We start from the raw sequence: 20,594 nt of genomic DNA, 5'->3' as shown, positions 1-20,594 counted from the left end.
GTGAGCCACCATGTGGTTGCTGGGAATTGAACTCAGGACCTTTGGAAGAGCAGGCAATGCTCTTAACCTCTGAGCCATCTCTCCAGCCCCAAGACAGAATCTTAATATGTCTTCCAGGCTGGGCTGGAAATAATGGCAGTCCTCCTGGCTGAGCCCCCCAAAATCCTGGGATTACAGGCCTACACCACTATGCCCAGCTCAAAGTATTACTGTTGTTATCATTATTAAATTTTGATATGTATATGTGTCTGATTGTGTATCTGTGTATCCCTGTGTGGGAACACATATACGTGCATGCGGAGGCAGAGGTTGGCATCAGATGTCCTCCTGGATTGCTCTTCACTCCATGTGTCTTTTGCTTGAACTCAGAGCGTCCTTATGTGGCTATTCTCATAGCCGCCCTGCTCTGAAGATCCCCTTCTCTGCTATGCGAGAGCTGGGAAAACAGGTCGGCTACCATTTCTGCCTGCCATTTACATGGGTGCTTGAGAGTTAAACTCTGGTCCTCAGGCTTTCGAGCAGGTGCTTCATCCACTGAGCCATATCCCCAGCCCTGGAAGTTTTTTCTAAAGCTCATTTTCTTTTACATTTATTTATTTATGTTGGCTTATCAAGACAGGGTTTCTTTGTGTAGCCTTGGCTGTCCTGGAACTCGCTCTATAAACCAGGCTGGCCTCAAACTCACAGAGCTCCGCCTGCCTCTGCCTTCCGAGTGCTGGGGTTAAAAGCGTGTGACACCATTGCCTGGCTTTTATTTTGTCTGTCTGTCTGTCTGTCTGTCTGTCTGTCTGTCTGTCTGTCTGTCTGTCTGTCTGTCTATGTGTATGTGTTTGCATGTATGAGTGTCAAAGGGCATCAGTAAGTGCTCTTAACCACTGGGCAGTCTCTCTAGCCCCTTGTAACCCTCTTGCTCCTCCTTTCCTCCTTCCTCTTCAAGCTTTCTGCTCAGTCTGCCTCTGTATTCCTTGAATGGGGATGCATGCATTGCTTCTTTGGCCTCCTCTGTTTCCTTTACGCATTTTGCCCAGCTAACTCCTATTTGACCTTTGCCTGTTCAGATCTGCTCTTGCTTCCTCTGTGGAGCCCTTATTGGCACCACCGGCAGGTACCAGGGAGGTGCTTTATCCCCACAGCTCTGTGTTTACTGTCACAGAGCACTTAGGTGGTGTTGTCATTGCCCATTCGCTGAGTGTCCTGCTCTTGGCTCCTTCCTCTCATTCCGGCTTGTCCTTCTGTACAGTGTCCCAGGGAGCAGGAGGCTGACTCCTGCTCTAGTCCAGTGCCCCACACCTGCCTGTGTCTACTTTTCCCACCTACTGAGTTCATGGCTCACCTTACCTACTTACACTAGGGTCCCCCTGCCCCAAACTTCCCCTTTTAGGTTCTTCCTCCTCTATTGATTATTACCTTTATTTTTTTCTGCTTTTGTGAATTTAACTCAGTATCGTGTGTTTGTGTGTGTGTGTGTGTGTGTGTGTGTGTGTGTGTGTGTATGTATATATATAAACACATAAGGAAGCTGTCTTTTGTGAACAGTTGTTTTTCTTTTTTTAATAACCGTCCTCCCCTTTGTGAGGCCTTTGGTAGTTCAGGTTGGTCTTGAACTCCTGATCCTGCTGCTTCTGTCTCTATTGCTGGGACTATAGGCATGCTCAACGATGCTTGACTCATACTTACTTTCAGATTAAATATTTTTTGGCAACACCATTACACAGAAGAGTTCTGTGCACACATTGCCTTTTTATTCTGTTATCATGAATGCTAAGTTTGATCATTTGGTCTGCCTTATTCTTTCATTTAGGAATACTTTCTCTCTTTCAAGATTCATAACCAGCCTGAAATGTGACACTCATACTATTGCTTTTCCATAGCAACCTTCACATGGTGATTTTGGTAGCCAAGTAATCCTACCTGTGCCCCTTGCAGAGTGGAGATTTGTGTGTATGTGTGCTATATTGGGGTGTGTGTGTGTGTGTGTGTGTATGTATGCACCCCTGCGCACTCATGTAAGTTCCTGCAGAGGTCAGAGATGAATGTCAGGTGTCCTGCTCCGTCACAGGAGGACAAGATCTCTCACCCAGAGGTTGCTGTTTTTAGCGAGGCAGGCAGCAAGCCCTGACGATCCTCTAGTCTCTGATGTCAACAGCAATGGGTTACAGGTGCATGTGGTCACATCCAGTTTTTTATTTAGGTACCGGGGATTCACATTCAGGTCACTCATGTTTGCACAGAAAGCCACCAAGTGGTATCTCTAGCCTCAAAATGGCAATTTTTAAGGATCTGTCCCTTCCACTTTATCAAAAGAACTTTGCAGTGACTCAGTGGTAACAGTGCTGGCTGTTCTTTCCAGAGGTCCTGGGTTTGATTCTCAGCATCCAGAACTCCAGTCCCAGAGGATCCAATGCCCTCTTCATGGTGCACAGACGTACATTCAGGCAAGACAATCAGACACATAAAATAGCACACCTTAAGAAAAGAATTGGACTTTGCCTTGTCCTCTCCCTACACACTGTGCTTAGGTGCTGATGATTAGACCCAGGGCCTTGTGCATTCTAGTCTGTTCTATTCTATTCTATTCTATTCTATTCTATTTATTTATTTGTTTGTTTGTTTTTTCGAGACAGGGTTTCTCTGTGGTTTTGGAGCCTGTCCTGGAACTAGCTCTTGTAGACCAGGCTGGTCTCGAACTCACAGAGATCCGCCTGCCTCTGCCTCCCAAGTGCTGGGATTAAAGACGTGCACCACCACCGCCTGGCTTATTCTATTTATTTTAAAGAAAGATTTAGTTTCAGTTTATGGGTCTAGATGATTCACCTCCATGTATGTATGTGTACTGTGTGCCAGGTGTCTGCCTGGTACCTACGGAGGTCAGAAGAGGACATTGAGTCCCTGGACACTGGAATTACAGTTTTGAGCTGTGATGTCTGTGCTGGGAACCAAACCTGGGTTTTCTGCAAGAAGAGAACCCAGTGTTCTTAGCCACTGAGCCATCTTCCAACCCCCCTTTTAAAAGTTCTACATTTATTTAGTGTGTGTAGGCACATAGGCATGCGAGCCTCGTGGAGTACTTGTGACAGAGGTCGAGCTGGGGGAGCTGGTTCTCTCCTACCATGTGTGACTCAGGGACTGACCTCAGATCATAGACTTGGGCTCAGGCTCTTTATCCACTCAGCCATCTTGCCTGCCCAAGCCTTGCACAGTCTAATCTTGTGACCTCCCACTGAGCTCTATCCCAGGTCCCTTCATCCCTTCCTCTCTAAGGCTGCATCCCACGCTGGCTTTCACCTTGTGCCCTTCCTTCTCAGCTTCTTGAGTGCTGAGATGACATAAAGCACGTACACTGTTTCACTCTGTGTTTTTATTCCACTGTTGACATTATTTGTATTTCCCTCTAATTTTTTCTTTTTGCTTCCTTGGGACAGGGTTTCTCTGTGTAGCCCTGACTGTCCTGGAACTTGCTCTGTAGACCAGGCTGGCCTTGAACTCACAATCCGCCTGCCTCTGCCTCCCAAGTGCTGGGATCACAGGCACGCACTGCCACCACCTGGACTCACTGAGTCATCTTGCCCAGCCCTGTGTCCTCACTTTTAACATCGTAGATTAGTTTTGCTTGAAAACAAAACAAATGGAACTTTAGATAAATGTCAGCCAAGTTTTGAAAATGGCACATTGTCATTGCCTTTGACCATTTTCTGATCTTGCTCACATATGGGTCCACTAAGGGTGCTGTTCTAGTAGGAGATTGCACAGTGGCTTCAATGGCCATGTGTCATCAGTGATGACTTAATGTATGTGCCAGTGAAAGTTCTGCTGAATTTCTGACCCTGTGTGCTCCAAATGACAGCACGAAGCCCTGCCTGGCAATCTTCCCACCGTGCCCATGACACAGCTTGTCTTCCTGGCCCCTGAATCTCTTCTCACACATGCTTCTGGTTGAGAGCCATTATCATTTGCCCAGTGGTCTAAGTGGCCGCGAGTCTGCCTGATTGCTTCCTTCTTTTTATTCCACACGTCCTCCCTCCAGTCCTCCCTCCAGGTCCCCAGTAAGTCGGCTCTTAAATAATCTTAGGAATCCCAGTGGCCCAGGTTGACCTTGAACCTGTGATTATCCTTGGATTAACCTCCAAGTGCTAGGGCTGCCCCTGCACACCAGCAAGGCAGGCTTGTTTCCGTTGTGTGACCACCTGCAGGGGCTCCAGACTGCTTCACGTGCAGGGCACAGGCCGTATCTGCCTTGCTCTGTCTCTTTCCTTGGTACCTGGCAGGTAATGAAATTCTAATTGTGAGCTTATAACAGGAGGGAGGCCAGCTTTGCCTGTGAGAGTGAGAGAATGGGATGCTCTTTCCTACCTTCTGTGAGCTTTCTTTCTGCTTATTTGTTTACCTCCTTATTATTGTGTGTGCTACATGTGATCAGAGGCCAAGTTTCTCTTCTTCCATTGTGGACTCCAGGGATTTAACTAGTCATCAGACGTGAGCGGCTGTTACCCAGCTGAGTTACCTCACTAGCCCTGGGTGGGGTTTTCTGAGGATAGACTTTGTGCCTTGAGGCAAAAGGTGGATCTAGTTTCATTTCTCTGGTTGTTATTAAAACACCCTGAGCAGCTGGGGTTTGGTGGCACATACCTTTAGTCTCAGTATTCAGGAGGCAGAGGCAGGTGGATCTATGTGAGTTCAAGACCAGCCTAGTGCACATAGGGGTACCAGGCCAGGGGGGGCTGCATACCGAGACCCTATCTTAAAACAAAACAAAGAAACAAAATACACGGGCCAAAAGTGACTTAAGGGAGGGAAGAGTTTGTGATGCCTATAGTTCCAGGTCCATCCCTGGGCGGAAGTCAGGCAGGATCTTCAACAGCTAGTTACATCCCATCCATAGTCAGGAGCAGAGAGAAGGAAGCACAGCGGTGCCGCTTGGTTCCTAGCTTATGTTCAGCGAGTGTTCTTCACTTACAAGCCCAGGATCACCTGTTCAGGGAATGGTGCCTCCAGCAGTGTTCTGGGTCTTCCCATGTTAATTAACATTCAATACAGTCCCCCCCAGACATGCCCGTACCAACTTGATTGAGGCAGCTTCTCAATTGACCTGTCTTCCCAGGTGATTCTAGATTGTGACAAGTTAGCCTTTAAAACTGACTGGCGCAGTGGAAATAGCTAAGGATGTGGGTGATGCTGTGGCGGCTCCTGCAGATGAAGAGCTGCTCCATCGGGGCTCGTGCCACAGCGGGAATGTAGCCTGTCATGTCTCAGAGAGCATGAAGCACAGCCGCAGTGTAGAGAGCCACGTTAGATGGGGTTCTGATCCTCATTCCCGTCTCGTTTTTCTTTCCTTCCAGTTCAGGACAAAGGTGTGAGCAGACTACTGGGCTGGCTGGTCCATCATGGCAGGTAAGAAGTGGGCCATGTTGGGGTAGACATGAAAAAAAGCATGAAGTAATTGGCCCTTGTTGGAAGTCCTGTTCTTTCTGTATGCACTCTTGTCTCCTGGTTTCTTACCTCTCACCCCCAGTGTGGCTTGTCTATCTGAGAACTTCATAGCACCGTCCAGTCCTATGTCAGATTCTGAGCCTGGGGTCCTGAGTTGAGCATCTTGATGGCCCTCTTACCGTCCAGCTTTGTCTCTGTGTTACCTGTCCCTGGTGTTACCATTGTACTCAGACTTTTTCCTCCGGTTTCTTAAGGCCCAGAGGTACACGGTATCAAAGCTGAAAGGAATTTTAACGTGTAGCCCAGATCCCACTCCACTGAGCAGCTGAGGTCTGGAGAGGGCCAGTGAATCAAATGGCTAATGGTGGAGAAGAGGCCAGGACCCACATCTCCAGACTCTCCCCATGCCACGGAACCTGCTCTCTATTGTGGCGAGCACCTCACACTGATGACAGCTTTTATTATTTTTGTATTCTTTTGAGAGGTGCTGTTTTAGCATCTTCGATTTCTTAGGGATCATCTTGGCAGATTAAGGAAATACAGTTGGGAGGGGATAGCAAAGCCGCCAGGGCGCAGGGCCAGGAGTATATAGCTCTATAGGCAGCCGTGCTAGGACATATAGGACCTATAGGATCAAGAAGGGAGGCAGGAGAGACGTCCGGGTGATGGCCTGCGCTGTATCTCCCCCACAGAGAAAGTGAACAACTTCCCACCGCTGCCCAAATTCATCCCGCTGAAGCCATGTTTCTACCAGGACTTCGAAGCAGACATTCCTCCTCAGCATCTCAGCTTGACCAAGCGCCTCTACTACCTCTGGATGTGTGAGTGCTATGGGGATGAGGGGGAGGGGCTGGCTTTGGGGAGGGCTGCTTGCGCATCTGGCTTTCCAATTGTTGCATCTGCATGGCTGCTGGTCCCCGGCAAGCTCCCTCCTACTGGCCAACTCCACAGCTGGGCCTCGGTTCCTTTCACCAGAGGCCTCTCTTTCCTTCCCCTCCTTGCTCGCTCTTGTTTGCAGAGCCTCAGAGCAGGGTTTGTTTTTGCAGAGCTATTTCTCTTTTTGCCTCTCTACCCCGTCCCGCTGGAGTACTTTTCCAGGGAACCCGTGGTGACTGCCAAGATTCTGGATTTGGAGAAGAATCCTTCCTTTAAAGCCTCATGTTTCTTGATGTCTTGCTCAAAGAGAAGAGCATTCAGCTGGGAGTTAGGGGACATGGAATCCAGTTGGTCTGCTCTAGTTCCCAAACAGTAGGTTCTCTGTGGAGAAGGATAGTTGGACTCCCTGATAGCTGCAGCTGCAGGTAGCAGTGTGATCTAGAGTTCTAGTGCTCTAAGGATCGAAGGATGAGGATTTAGAGGTTACTGTTCGCAGTGCTCTGTGGCAGGTTAGCAGGGTGGTGTCATCATGAGATGTATGGACTTGGCTTGGCTCAGGGGAGTTAGAAACACTGCTTAGGCATGTGTGAGGAGGGCAGGCTGCGGTGTGACTGTGGGCATCTGAACAGGTGACACTGCCTTGACTCAGACCTGCGCTCAGCTGTGCCAAGAAGGTCGTAAAGAATGCTGTTTGGGGATGGTGCAGGATCTCAGTTGTGAATGTGGAGTGAGCACACTTGCCCCAGCCTGACAGCCTGAGTTCAATACCCGGAACTCACGTAAAAAGTTGGGTGTGGTGGCACATATCCATAGTCCCAGTACAGGGTGAGACAGGAGGCACAGACAGGAGACAAGCCCCTGGGAGCTAGGAAGACTGACTGAGTTTGGAGTATAAAGTGCAGAAGCAGGAGAGAGCCTGCCTTAACAAGGTAGCCGGAAAGAATGGCTCCTGAAAGTTGTCCTTTGTGCACCAGGGCAAACACACACACACAACACAGACAGACACACTCAGTCAGTCACATCACTCAGATACACACAAGGAGAGACACTACACACACACACAGACACACCACACACAACACAGACAGACACAGTCAGTCAGTCACATCACTCAGATACACACACAGAGAGACACTACACACACACAGACACACACAGACACACCACACACAACACAGATAGACACACTCAGTCACATCACTCAGATACAAACACGGAGAGACACTACACACACACACACACACACACAGACACACCACACACAACACAGACAGACACACTCAGTCACATCACTCAGATACACACACGGAGAGACACTACACACACACACACAGACACACCACACACAACACAGACAGACACACTCACATCACTCGGATACACACACGGAGAGACACTACACACACACACACAGACACACCACACACAACACAGACAGACACACTCAGTCACATCACTCAGATACACACACGGAGAGACACTACACACACACACACACAGACAAACCACACACAACACAGACGGACACACTAAGTCAGTCACATCACTCAGTTACACACACAGAGAGACACTGCACACACATGTGCACATACAGACACACTCAGACAAACCACACACACACACACACACATACACCATACACACACTGCCACACACAGACTCAGACACAGACTCATCACACCACACACACACATACATGCACTCATGCATGCATACACTCAGACAAACCACACACATACCCAGATATATATACACCACACACACACACACACACACACACACACACACACACACACACACACTAAAAAGCAAAACAAACGAAAAGCACCATCTTTACAACAGGCCCTTCATATGACAGTAGTAGCAGAGGGTCAGGCTCACAGACTGTTCCAGGATCTGACTTGGCCTATGGGCAGAGAAGGTTCCTTGTCCTGTAACATGATAAGAGGAGGAACTGGGAAGCTATGGATAGCCTATAGATGTTGGAAGGAAAATGAGATTGCCCTTAATGGCTTCTGTTTTTCCCATTCAATAAGAAAATGGGTGGGACTGGAGAGAAGGCTCAGTGTTGAAAGTACTAGCTACTCGTCCAGAGGATCTGGGTTCACTTCTCAGCACCTACATGGAAGCTCACAACTGTCTGTAACTCCAGTTCCAGGCCTTCTTCTGGCCTTCACAGGCGCTGCATGTACAGCACACAGATACATATGCAGGCAGAACACCCATACACATAAATAATAATAAAAAAGGTTAAATTAAAAAAATATATAGAGAGAGGAGGACTGAGGGTGGGTTTTTTGGGGGGAAGGTGGGTGCCTGTGTTCATAGCAGAAGGTGGAGGTGAGAAAGCCAGCTGCTAAGATCTCTGGGGCATGCATAGGATCATCTGACGATCTTATCTAGACTTCCCCATGGCAACCTTTTCTCCTTAGGGACACTCAGCTCAGGCAGAGATGTGTGTTATAGTCACTGCACACTTTTAATCCCAGCACTTAGAAGGCAGAAGCACATGAATTTCTGTGAGTTCAAAGTCAGCCTCGTCCTCATAGTAAGTTCTAAGTCAGCCAGGGTCATACAGTGAGAACCTGTCTCAAAAGGAAAGGTGGAAGGAAGAAAGTATAACAAAGAATTGCAGACTATAGCCAGGTAGACGGGGCACACGCCTTTAATCCCAGCACAGGAGGCAGAGGCAGGTGGATCTCTGTGAGTTTGAGGCCAGCCCGGTCTACAGAGTGAGTTCTAGAACAGGCTCCAAAACTACAGAGAAACCCTGACTTGAAAGACAACAACAACAAAATCAATCAATCAAACAACAACAACAGAAGAATTGCAGACTCTAACTGGACAGGGAGAAGAGTAAAGACAGAAAATGCCTCCTGGCTGGAGAAGTGTGGCTGAATCAGGGAGTGTCCATCCCCGGACAGCAAGGAGAACTGTGACCAAACTCTAGAGCAAGTGAGCTAGAGATGAGTGGGCCTGAGAAGAGTGATGCTAGCCATTAGGATAATGGGTGGTGTCTTTTCTGTGTGTAAAGCAAATACAGGCCAACAGAATAGTTGAGCAGATAAAGGGCTTGCCATGAAGTCTTACGACCTGAATTTGATCCCTAGAGCCACACAGTGGAAGGAGAGAACCAAATCAGGGTTAGGGTTGCAAATTGTCTTCTGACTTCCACACATGCATTATGACAAAGACACACACACACACAACATTGTTTTTAAAGAACAAACAAAATCAATAAGAACAACAAAGCTCTAGGAAACTTTGAAGCAGTGAACAGGAATGGAGGAAACATCTGGAATATACAGGAAGTATCCATATTTGTTATGGGGCAAACTGAGATGGATGTAGCTACACCAGTGACATAGTTAGCAGGCCAGGTCAGGCTTAGGGGAACATTCTCCCTGGCCCTAGGTTCCTGGAACTCTGCCTTGTGAGACGATCTGGCCCAGAAGCTGGATTTGAGGGCTAAAAATACCTCCTTAAGTCTTTACTAGGTGCCTGTCAGGTGCTTTGTCCTGAAACAATGTCTCTAAGCTTTGAGATTCAGAAGATGAGCTTTGGAGTTTGACTGTTGAGGCCTAGATTGAGCCCATCTTCCTTTGTTAACTCAGCAGGTCTTTGGGGACTCAGCCCGATGTTCAAGGAAGGGATTTGTCTGGGGGTCTGAAGACCTAGGCGTATGTATGTTAGTGCCAATGTCTGTCTTTTTTTTTTTTTTTTTTTTTTGTTTTTCAAGACAGGGTTTCTCTGTAGCTTTGGAGCCTGTCCTGGCACTAGCTCTTGTAGACCAGGCTGGCCTCGAACTTACAGAGATCCGCCTGCCTCTGCCTCCCGAGTGCTGGGATTAAAGGCGTGCGCCACCACCGCCCGGCCCAATGTCTGTTTTTTAATCTGTAAAATGAAGCGCCTTTAGACCTCAGCCAGCTGTGATTCAGTGATGTCCTAGGATCTTCTAGGTGAGGTGAGAAAGAGGAAAAGGAGTCTGGATCTCACCACTGAGGAATTTCTAGTTTGGATGCTGGACTAGAATTATATTTGGGGAACTACACAGCAGCCCAGACCTGCAGGTCAGAGGAAAGCGGGATAGGTAAGGAAGACATCTTGGAAGAACAATGGTAGTCAGAGAAATGGATTAGATAAGGACTGAACTCCCAGCCACTGTTGTCTGATCCATTGTCATGCCAGGCAGGTGGACCAGTGGTTTGAAGAGATGCTTCCAGAATGTCTTTTTCTTCCCGCTTTCATGTCCCTACTTTGTAAGAAAATGTATAAGATAGCTCTCTTGCCTTGGGGTTGGTGATTGCAGTGGGTCTGGGGGGACCAAGGACTGAGTCTTGGGGATGGACCTCAGCATCTTGCATGCGAAGCTCAGTTCTAGCACAGAGCCCCCTCCACCCTTACCCCAGAGGCCTTTCTTATAAGGACAGGATCCTGAGGCTTTGAAGTCCTTCCAGGGGGCTTTCTGGGCAGAAGCTCTGGGTTCTTGCTCTAGAGTCTCTTGGTTGTTGGGATTTCTCAGATTCCTGGGATGGATTTGGGGAAGGGTTGACCCAAGCTTCCAGCTTTCTTTCTTACAGTCTGTACTCCCTCTGTGTGTGTGTGTGTCTTTGTGTATTCATTGGTATGACTTGTGGGTCATCTGTGTGTATGTTTGCACTTGTATGTGTATGTCTGTATCTTGCTGCTTGTCTGTTGTTGCTATGCATTTGGTTGTGAATCTATATGGAATCCCGGTGTATGCCTCCATGTTTGGATACTCACATCTTTGTACGGACTTTGGTGTCTGTGTGTATCTGGTGTCTATCTCTGCGTGTGCATGTGCTCCTGGGTCTGCAGTGAACAGCGTCACGCTGGCCGTGAACCTGGTGGGCTGTCTCGCGTGGCTGATCGGAGGCGGGGGAGCCACCAACTTTGGCCTCGCCTTTCTCTGGCTCATCCTCTTCACACCTTGCTCCTACGTCTGCTGGTTTCGGCCCATTTACAAGGCCTTCAAGTAAGTGGTTGGTGTTGATCTCAGTGGCTACCCCAATTTCTCTCTGTCTCCTATTCCCCAAACTCTGTCTGCTGTTTTCTTTGTTAACCTTTGACTGGGACTGTCAGGTGGGGTTTGGGTTTCCTGGGAATTCCAGGCTGGGTTGAGAGGGTTGGGAGTGGGACCTTTATTATTTCCTTTCAGTCTGTCCTGCTTGTCAAATTTTGCCTATGGGGTTTCTTGGTGGAGCTGTCCATCCTTGTACCCGTACCACTGACACTGTTCATGTGCCAATGATGTTATCCAATACTGTGCCAAAGGGAATACCTGTCTATGTGTTGAGGGGGCTAGCTGTCTTGGTGCCAGTGAGTGTCCTAGTGCCAACTGGGATTTTCAGTCTTTGTGTCATTAGGGCTGCACATAGCAGCAAGGCTGTCTCGATGCCTGCAGAATATACATTTCAGTGCCAATGGAGCCTTAAATCTCTTTGTCAATAGGACTAACATTGTGTGCCAATTAGCTCCTGTTGTGGTGCCAACAAGGTCTCTCTACTAGTACCACTGAGATTTTCTGTCCTATAGAGCCATCCATCCCTGTTCCAGTCCCTTGATAATGGAACTGTCTGTTTTTCCCACAGTGGAACCACCTGTCTCCATGCCAGTAGAGTCATTGATCCCTGTGTCATGGGTGGGCCTTTCATGAGGACATCCCTTTCTTGTCATAGGCATAACTGATGGGAACCTTTAGAGATCTATGGATGAAGGACATCCTATTTAGACTCTCATTTAAAGCCTTTAAATAGCCTTATCATTATTTATGCCCCGAGGAGCTTTGGGTTCATGAGCATAGGGAAGCCCAGTGCTTCTGCCCAGGTGACAAACTATCTTCTCTGCCACAGGACAGACAGCTCCTTCAGCTTCATGGCCTTCTTCTTCACCTTCATGGCCCAGTTGGTCATTAGCATCATCCAGGCTGTGGGAATTCCAGGCTGGGGTGTCTGGTAAGAGACAATGCAATGGACTGATCTGGTGCTAGTAGGAGTAGCATTTGGGTTGTTTGTTTACCTGTGTACTAGGATGATTTGCTTTTAAGGACACCAAGAGGCTTGTTGTGGGTAGCATGAGGGGTTTGGGGATAGTGGAGTAGTGTTCACCATAGGATTGGAGGGGAAGGAGAAACAGGAAGGGGTGTCTGGGTGGCCAAGGAGAGTCAGACTTTGTGCAAAAGCTAGGGAGGAAAAGCCTGGCTCAGGAGCTCTGGAAGTGTAGGCTATGGAAAATAGAAATGGGGTCCCTCTGCGGCTAGTGGTACAGCTCCTTCCTGTGGCAATGAGATTATCCCGGGATGGCTCCTGGGTCCCCTTTTCCTACCATCCCTAGTCCCACAGCTGGCTTCTTCCTACAGCGGCTGGATCGCCACCATCTCCTTCTTCGGTACGAACATTGGCTCAGCGGTGGTGATGCTCATTCCCACGGTCATGTTTACAGTTGTGGCTGTCTTTTCCTTCATCGCCCTTAGCATGGTATGTATAAACCTCAAAGGTGATGGGGCAGCTTTGGGAGGGGACTGCGATCTGAAACCAGCCGTCCTCCAAGTTACAAGAGGATTCAGGTGCTGAGTGGTGGTGGCGGCAGAAGCAGGTGGATCTCTATGAGTTTGAGGCCAGTCTGGTCTACAAAGCAAGTTCCAGGACAGCCAGAGGTGTTACAGAGAGAAACTCTGTCTCTAAAATTGAAAAAAAAAGAAAGAAAGAAAGAAAAAAAGGACTCAGGAGGTTAGGGAGCTGGTGGGTAAAGTGCTTACTGCATAAGAAAAACCTGAGTTTAGATTCCCCAGAATCCACAGCCCGACATGGTGGCAGATGGTTGCAACCCTAAAGCTGGGAGCAGAGCAGAAATGGGCAGAGTCCAGGTCTCTAGTCAGTCAGTCTAGCTGAAGTGGCAAGCTTCAAAGTCAGAGACAGAGGGGCATTCTCCAAACATGAGGTGGAGAACAATGGAAGACGATAGTCAAAGTTGACCTCTGGTCTCCACATGTACATATGCAGGCAAGTGCACCCACCCCCTCCTGTGGGGTCCTGGGGAGATACCTCAGTGGGTAAAGCACACTTGCTGTGCCACTGTGAGGAGCTGTGTGTGAATAGTAGGAACCCATGCAGAGCCAGGCTCTGTGAGCATCAGTATCCCAGCGCTCCCATGACAAGACAGGAAGTGGAGATGGGACATTGTGGGCCAGCTAGCCTGATGCATACAGTGACCAAACAAGAAACCTTGTCTCTCAAATCAGGTGGAAGGCAAAAACTGACACTGGAGGCTGCCCTCTGACACCTGAGGTCACATGAACACACACACACACAAAGTCTTCTGATGTACTGTGAGGGCTGATTTTTCACAAGTGAATCCCATCTGTTTCCTGAATGGCTGCCTTCCCCGTTTAAAAAATATATATTTATTTTTGGCTTTTTGAGACAGGATTTCTTTGTAGCCCTGGCTGTCCTGGAATTCACTTTGTAAATCAGGTTGCCCTTGAACTCAGAGATCCCCCTGCCTCTGTGGGGGATTAAAGGTGCACACCACCATGCCCAGTTTTAATTAATTAGTTAATTAATTAATTCTTGAGACAGGGACGTATGAAATCCAGGCTGGCCTCAAATTTAAGATGTATTGGAGAATAACCCTGGGCTCCTGACCGTCCCACCTCTGTACCCCAGGGGCTTTTGCCACTATCCTGCTATTTATTTATTTATTTATTTATTTATTTATTTATTTATTTATTTGAGGGGGGCATTCGAGACAGGGTTTCTCTGTGTTGCTTTGGAGCCTGTCCTGAAACTAGCTCTTGTAGACCAGACTGGCCTCTGCCTTCCGAGTGCTGGGATTAAAGGCATGCGCCACCTCTGCCCAGCGTTATATTTTATACAGCCTCTTGAATTATGATTCTCCTGCCTCTTTGAGAATTGTAGGCATGCAACAACACTTTGCTTTCCTCTTTGACTAACCCTTCTGCTTTTGTTCTTACAGGTTCATAAGTTCTACCGGGGCAGCGGGGGCAGTTTCAGCAAAGCTCAGGAGGAATGGACCACTGGTGCATGGAAGAACCCACATGTGCAACAGGCAGCCCAGAATGCAGCCATGGGGGCTGCACAGGGTGCCATGAATCAACCGCAGACTCAATATTCTGCCACCCCCAACTACACATACTCTAATGAGATGTGAGCCGGCCAAGCCCACTAGGAGGCAGGGCTGGGGGCCAGTGGGACAGGGGGCTCAAGCCACATCATCTGTGTGGTGACCAAGCAGGGTTCACCCCTTCCCTTTTCTCCTCCCCAACTTTGTACAAAGAATCAGAGTTATATATATATATATATATGTAAATATATATGTATATGTCTATCCCCTGCCCCACCTTTTGGGTCCTGCTCTTGGCACCTCGAGAGCTGTGGGCTGCACAGGGAGTGGTCCTGTGCACTAGTGGCCGCGTCCATGTCCCCTCGTGAAATAATGTGCAGTGGCGATCTCTTGTTGTGGTGCTAGATGTATGTTTAGAACTAAACCAGCTCCCCCCTCCCTGGTCCACCCGGCTTGCCCCCTCTGACCCTGGCCCAGGGACTCCTCACGGGGCAGGGGGAGGCCTAGCAGAGAGTCTGGCACCCTGTGCATGGTTTATGAGCCGAAGTTATTTCCCCCTTTGGTCCCACTGGGAAGCAACAGTATTTAGCATTCATGGTGATGAGTAGGTTCTGGAGGGGGGGGGACAGTGGATGTTTCTCGCCCCTGTAGTCCTCCTTCAACCTCTTTCTCCCCTTGTTTTGTCCTCACTGTTAGACTCTTTGTGCTCTCTTCCCTAGCTGCCTCTCCCAGGATCTTTCTCCTCTGCGGGTAGCTTTTCTTTGTCTTCCTAATACTGAGTGTTTCAGTTATGTCTGCTTCCAAGACTGCCCAGGTCCCCAGATCTGATCTGATCCCCAGTTCAAGGAAGCTGACATGGGAGCTGAGCCAGCCCTGATGTGGAAGGGCACACAGCTTGCAGATGGAGAGCCCGTTTGGTACTTGACACCAGGGAATGGAAATGTAGGCCTTTCTCCTTGGTTCCGAAAGCCTGGCCTGCAGAGGCAGGCTTCTTCTTTTCCCTCTCCCACTCCCCTTCTTTCCTCCCCACATCCTCCTTTAACCACTCTGCATTTCCTGTGGAGCTGGGCTATGTTAACTGTAAGGGCACTGTGGGAACAGAGGACATAGAACTCATTATTGGCCCCTGGGAGAAGTGTGGCTGGCCCCAGCCCAAAAGGGCTTCTAGGTATCTCAGAGTGACCATTGGGTTCTTGGGAGGAATAGCTGTTCTATTTGACTATGGCAGAAAGGATAGAGCTTGGAGAGCCAGGTCTGAAGGGGGCGGGGATCCAAAGAGAAGTCAAATAGAAGCCCAATGAGAGGGTAGCTTACCTCGCCATTCCCACTTGCCCTTGGCTACAGGACAGATTCTGTGGAGATGCTCCCAGGCCCAGTTTAAGCTGCAAGCACAATGTCCTGAATAGGGGTTCCTGGTGGCCAGGGAGGGAAGGAGGACTCTGCCTTTAGATTTTCATTTAGTGAGTTTTGCCCCTCCCTCCTCTTCCATTCAATTATAGGACTTGGTTCCTGGCCTTTTTAAAGTTCTGTTAGAATCTTCTACCCCTTCATGACTGATCTTAGTCCCTGGGACTGTCTCTTCCATGCAGTGGGTAGACATTGCCTGGTCATGGATCCGGCTGTGTGAGGCCTGAGGTGGGTAGGCCTTACCAAGGAGCAGCTGCCTGTTTCTCACTCCTTCCAACAGAAACTCACCTGGGCTAGGTGGACTGGAGAACCAGACTGCACTCAGCCATTCCGGGCTGGTTTGCCTTGGTTTCAGGCCACCTTGAGCTTTGATCTTCAGCTCCTTGTAGGAGAAGCCAAGTGTCTCTGGAAAGTTCCTTTCCTAGTGACCCCGTAGGCTTAGCTGATTCTTTCCCGTACTGTTTCCTCTCTGGAGAGCAGTTGTCATGGTCCCTGGTATCCTGAGACCCCGGAGCGAGGCCCTTCCTCCCTTTCCCTCCTGACCCCAGACTTCTGGCTCCCTTTCTCCTGGTCCTCCGGTAGTTCGGGGAGGGCTGTGAGCAGCTGCCAGCCTAGTGTTCACTAGCTATTGGATGTCACCTCCGGTCAGTGTCCCGTCCTCCCTGCCATTCCTCTTTCCATGCCTGGCTCCGACTTGGGAAAGCCTGTTACCAGTGTCTGGCCCAACTGCTCAGGCCCTGGAATGCTGCATCTCCAGGCAACTATGCACTTTCATGAGGGGGAACCAGGCTGAGAAATGGGGCTGGGCACAGATGGTTTGGTTTGGGGGTGGGAGGAGGGCCTGGTTGGTTCTGGGGATCCTCCTGTCTGTTGCCAGCCAGTGACCTGCTTTTGCTCCTGGTGCCCAATGCCCCTTGTTTCTGAGAGACACAAACTATTCCCTAGCTGGCAGTTGACCTGCCTGAGCCAATGTGTCAATCTGTGGTAACTGGATGAACTATAATAAAGGGATCATTTGACCCTGTCTATGCTGCTGTGTTACTTGTCTTCGTGTGGATTTTAATGAAGCCTTGCTGTGGGATGTGAGGCAGGGGTGTAGGGCTGGGTGGAGTGGATCTGTGACGCCCCAAACTATATGTGATCCTTTCCTTGAAGCAGCCTTGGGAGGGCCATGAAGTAAATGCCACAACTACCAGCTAAGAAGAAGAAACAGACGTGGCCTGTAACAGTGAGTGAGGGTAATGGTCCTGACAGTTCATGGCCAGCAATGGTAGGACTGGAACACAGGCCCTCAGCTTCCATGGTGGGTCCGCTGAAGCTAATTCAGCACCTCAGTGAACACGGGTTCTTGAGATCTATAATTGTTGCAGGGTGATAACGACAATTATTCCGAGATTAGGCCGAGTCTTTGCTAAAGGCGTGCCCCGTTAGGAGTGCTGTCTAGATCCTCTGTGCTGGTCATCCCTCAAGATACCTCTCAAGGAGCTATGATGCAGTAGCACACTCCTTTAATCCCAGTATTGCAGAGGCAGAGGCAGGCAGATTTCTGAGTTCCATACCAGTCAGAGTCCCCCCCCCCCCCCAAAAAAAAAATTCTCGAAATGATCACTTCAATGACATGGCTTTCCTGTTTAGAGTTGTGGCTTAGATCCTCCAGCTTCCTCATTTTTAGCCTCTAATTTTCTGTATTCCTGTTTGTCTCAAATGCATAGCTGCCTTTTAGAACAGGTGTGGTAAATAGTATTACGTGTCTGAATTCTGAACAGGCACACGAGGTTGTTGGCCAATCACACAATTATGTCGGTCCTGGAGCGAGCTCTAGGGAATGTACAAAGTACTGGGCGCTCCAGTGACTACAACTCCCAGAAGGCAGAGAATTAGACTACGACTCCCAGAAGGCTATGCGATCACGTAGCTTTCTCGCGTGCCATTTAGAGACGGAGGGTAAGGGAGCCTAGATACCGCGATACTTGGGAGAAGCTGGAGCCGGTGAGCCATGGAAGGGGTTGGAAAGCCATGTCCCTGGGTCCCGCTTTGGTGTGGCGGTGGGCGACTCCCCTCTGACTGTGGGTCTGAGTGAGGGTCTTCGTATTATGTGTGTAATGTGGGGCCACGGCTATGATCTCGAGCTCAGAGTTGGGGGTTAGCAGCTGCACCTGTGCCCGCTGACTGCTCCATCCTTGACCAGAGTTGATCAGTTTAAAGGCGACGCAGTCAGAACACCCACACTTGACGCTTGCCTTTGAAAAACTGCAGCATAAGCTGCCTCCAAAGAGACCTAGGAGCGTCCCGAAGTGCAAGCTTTTTTTAAAAATGACATTTATTTTGAAGGAGGGTTGCTATCACGGCGTGCTTGTGGAGGTCATAGGACAACTTGCGGGACTCAGTTCCACCGTGTAAGTCTCGTCATTTATATCCAGGGCCTCAGGCTTGGCTGCAAGCTACCTTACTGAGCCAACTTGCCTCAAACTGTGTTTTAAGTCAATAAACCAGAGAAAGGAAAACCCTGAGAGTGTTTAGCTGCTTAATCCCTAAACGTACCAAGCGGCATTTAAAAATTACAATGAGGACAGTTTTTGTCCGGAAAAAAAAAAAATTCCGGATTACTGACCATTGGAATATTGGAAGCCAGAACTAGAAAATGGGCAGGAGAGATTCCCAGCTTCAGGAAGTGTGGGTGCTCGGGAGCTGGTGGTGTGTCCTCAAGAGGTGCCCAGATGAACGGCAGGAGCCTTAGAGCCAAACACGCCTACTTCTGGTTTGAGGGAAGTCCATTAGAATGCCAAGCCTTTTGACTGAACCAGCATTCCTTGCTCTTCCTGCTGTTGTAAAATAGGTTTAGGTGCCAGGTGGTATGGGTTTTGGTGTAAGGTGGTGACATTTTCCTGGCTACATTTTTGCCCATTTTGTTACTGGCAGATGTCCATGAAACTTTAAACTTTGAGCTTGACTAAATGAGAGGAGACTTACATGTCATACAGAGGTGTCCCCCCCCTCGTGTGTGAGTGTGTGTGTGTGTGTGTGTGTGTAGCCCAGAATGCACTATGTAGACCACACTGATCTTGAACTCATGTCTTGAAATCTGTCCACTTCTTCACAAGAGCCAGGATCAAAGGCATGTGCCATCAAACCCCACTTTTTCTTGAATATGCATAAGAGTAAGTGTAAGTTCGTGCCCCGTTCTGTGGTTATAATACAGGTCAAGTAAAAATATAAAAAAGTGTTTTATGCATATGCCGCTTAAAATAAAAGCTGGTCTAGCAATAAACTGTAGCCAGCACATTGGTAATAGAGGCATCTCCCTGTACCTTTACCTCAGCCTATGAAGGGTGGAAAGAAAAATTAACCCTAAGTTCAAGGATAGCCAAGAGTAACTCAAGTTTGACTCTAGAGGTTTAAGCAGAACATTGAACCATATGACAATAAAAGCTTGTCTTTTGAATTTTCTCTCGGGAGGGTAAGTGGTGTGGGAGAGAATTAGAGTGGTCAGCTCCTGGACATGTCTGAACAAGCATGGTACATAGGTCAGGGAACACAGACATGCACTGACTTGTCTGTTCAAACCAGTGAACTCGGTGTTTAGGACGGAGGGTTAGCTATCCTAACTGCCCTCCGGAGCCAAAGGACTTGTGCTGGAAGACTTGTGCTCCGAAGCCTCAGTAGGTCCATCACCAACCAGCTAGGAAGACGTACAAAAGGATCCATTTTAAAGTGTAGAAAAGAGTTTCTCGTGTTTCAGGGGTTACATTCATTATGTAAGCGACGGATTTTTCCCTCTTTCTGAAGGGTAGAGAAAGTGCAGGTTTCTGGCTGTGGCTCTCCTGCATGGCTGACCGCCCTGGTCCCTGAGCTCAGCCTGTTTGTAGTGACCTGCTGCCTGCTTGTCCTCTCTTCTCTGTTGCTCACAGTTCCTATGAGTGGCAGGAGATAGGGAAGTGAGGTGCTGCCTACAGTCACCCCGACTGTTGATGAATAAAAATTTAAAAAGTCTTTAATAGAATCTGGGTGGAGGAAGAGATTTAATTGGCTTAGAATTTGATCTTAGCAAACCCTTGCCAACTGTCACTCCCCCTGGGACCCCGAGTTTGAACATATTTGACCTCACTTCCAAATATCGATTAAATAATCTAGTTTCTATTCTTCAATTATAAATCAGTCTCTCTCCGCCGCTGCCTCCCCCGTACCCCCAGAAGAATGGCTTTGGTCCTGAGCAAATCTTGGCTAGCAGATGAGGCAGTGTATCTCGGGCCACAGTGCCTGCTGTGGGGAACAGTTGGATGAGCAGGGCAGAGTCCGGCCTCTAGTTTAGTTGACAGCTTTATGGAACATGACCCTTGGGAATTTTATCTTCGTGAGGTTCACAGACTGCAGAGATGAAATTGTGCTTCTGTTTTGTAGGACTCTTCCTGTTCTTGTGCCATTTGGCTGAAGTAGGACGGAGTCAGGGTTTGAGGACTGACAGGTAAGTTTTGCTGGAGAATCAAGAACGTGCTTCTCATGGAACTGGGCTACTCCTGTAGAGGACCCGAGTTCATTCCTATCCCTTGTATGCACACCCATGCCAGGCAGCTCAGAACTGCCCCAAATCCAAGATGACTGGATGTCCCTGGCCTCCGCGAGCATCTGCACTCAAGTGTACATAGTCACATATGCCCATAAAATTAAAAATAATTAGCAACAATAAAAAAACCCAAAGTTGCCGGGCGATGGTGGCGCACGCCTTTAGTCCCAGCACTCGGGAGGCAGAGGCAGGCGGATCTCTGTGAGTTCGAGACCAGCCT

General features: G+C 48.7%; 2 protein-coding genes across 11 annotated transcripts in view; both read left to right on the top strand.

Moving 5' to 3' along the window:
• Scamp5 (secretory carrier membrane protein 5) overlaps positions 1 to 16,839 on the top strand; it is a 26,969-nt gene extending 10,130 nt beyond the window's left edge. For 2 of the 3 annotated variants that reach the window (XM_005369449.2, XM_013354593.2), the window contains exons 2-7: positions 5,337 to 5,388; positions 6,120 to 6,248; positions 11,143 to 11,299; positions 12,177 to 12,278; positions 12,683 to 12,800; positions 14,299 to 16,839. In XM_005369449.2, the coding sequence (XP_005369506.1) occupies positions 5,382 to 5,388; positions 6,120 to 6,248; positions 11,143 to 11,299; positions 12,177 to 12,278; positions 12,683 to 12,800; positions 14,299 to 14,493 (708 nt within the window). In that variant the 5' untranslated portion in view covers positions 5,337 to 5,381 and the 3' untranslated portion in view covers positions 14,494 to 16,839. Of the gene's footprint in view, positions 1 to 5,336; positions 5,389 to 6,119; positions 6,249 to 11,142; positions 11,300 to 12,176; positions 12,279 to 12,682; positions 12,801 to 14,298 lie in introns of those variants that run through there. The other variant, XM_013354594.1, reaches the window with a different exon arrangement.
• A 907-nt stretch (positions 16,840 to 17,746) lies between these two features.
• Positions 17,747 to 20,594, top strand: part of Ppcdc (phosphopantothenoylcysteine decarboxylase) — a 54,126-nt gene continuing 51,278 nt past the window's right edge. For 4 of the 8 annotated variants that reach the window (XM_026777237.1, XM_026777238.1, XM_013354580.1 and 1 more), the window contains exons 1-2: positions 17,747 to 17,802; positions 20,212 to 20,275. The gene's annotated coding sequence lies outside the window, so the exon portion shown is untranslated. The other 4 variants (XM_026777240.1, XM_026777239.1, XM_013354581.1 and 1 more) reach the window with 2 other exon arrangements.

Source organism: Microtus ochrogaster, unplaced genomic scaffold (genome assembly GCF_000317375.1).
Source record: "Microtus ochrogaster isolate Prairie Vole_2 unplaced genomic scaffold, MicOch1.0 UNK49, whole genome shotgun sequence".
NCBI lineage: Eukaryota > Metazoa > Chordata > Mammalia > Rodentia > Cricetidae > Microtus > Microtus ochrogaster.
Note: the sequence above shows the minus strand (reverse complement) of the source record. Positions and strands in the feature narration are given on the sequence as shown.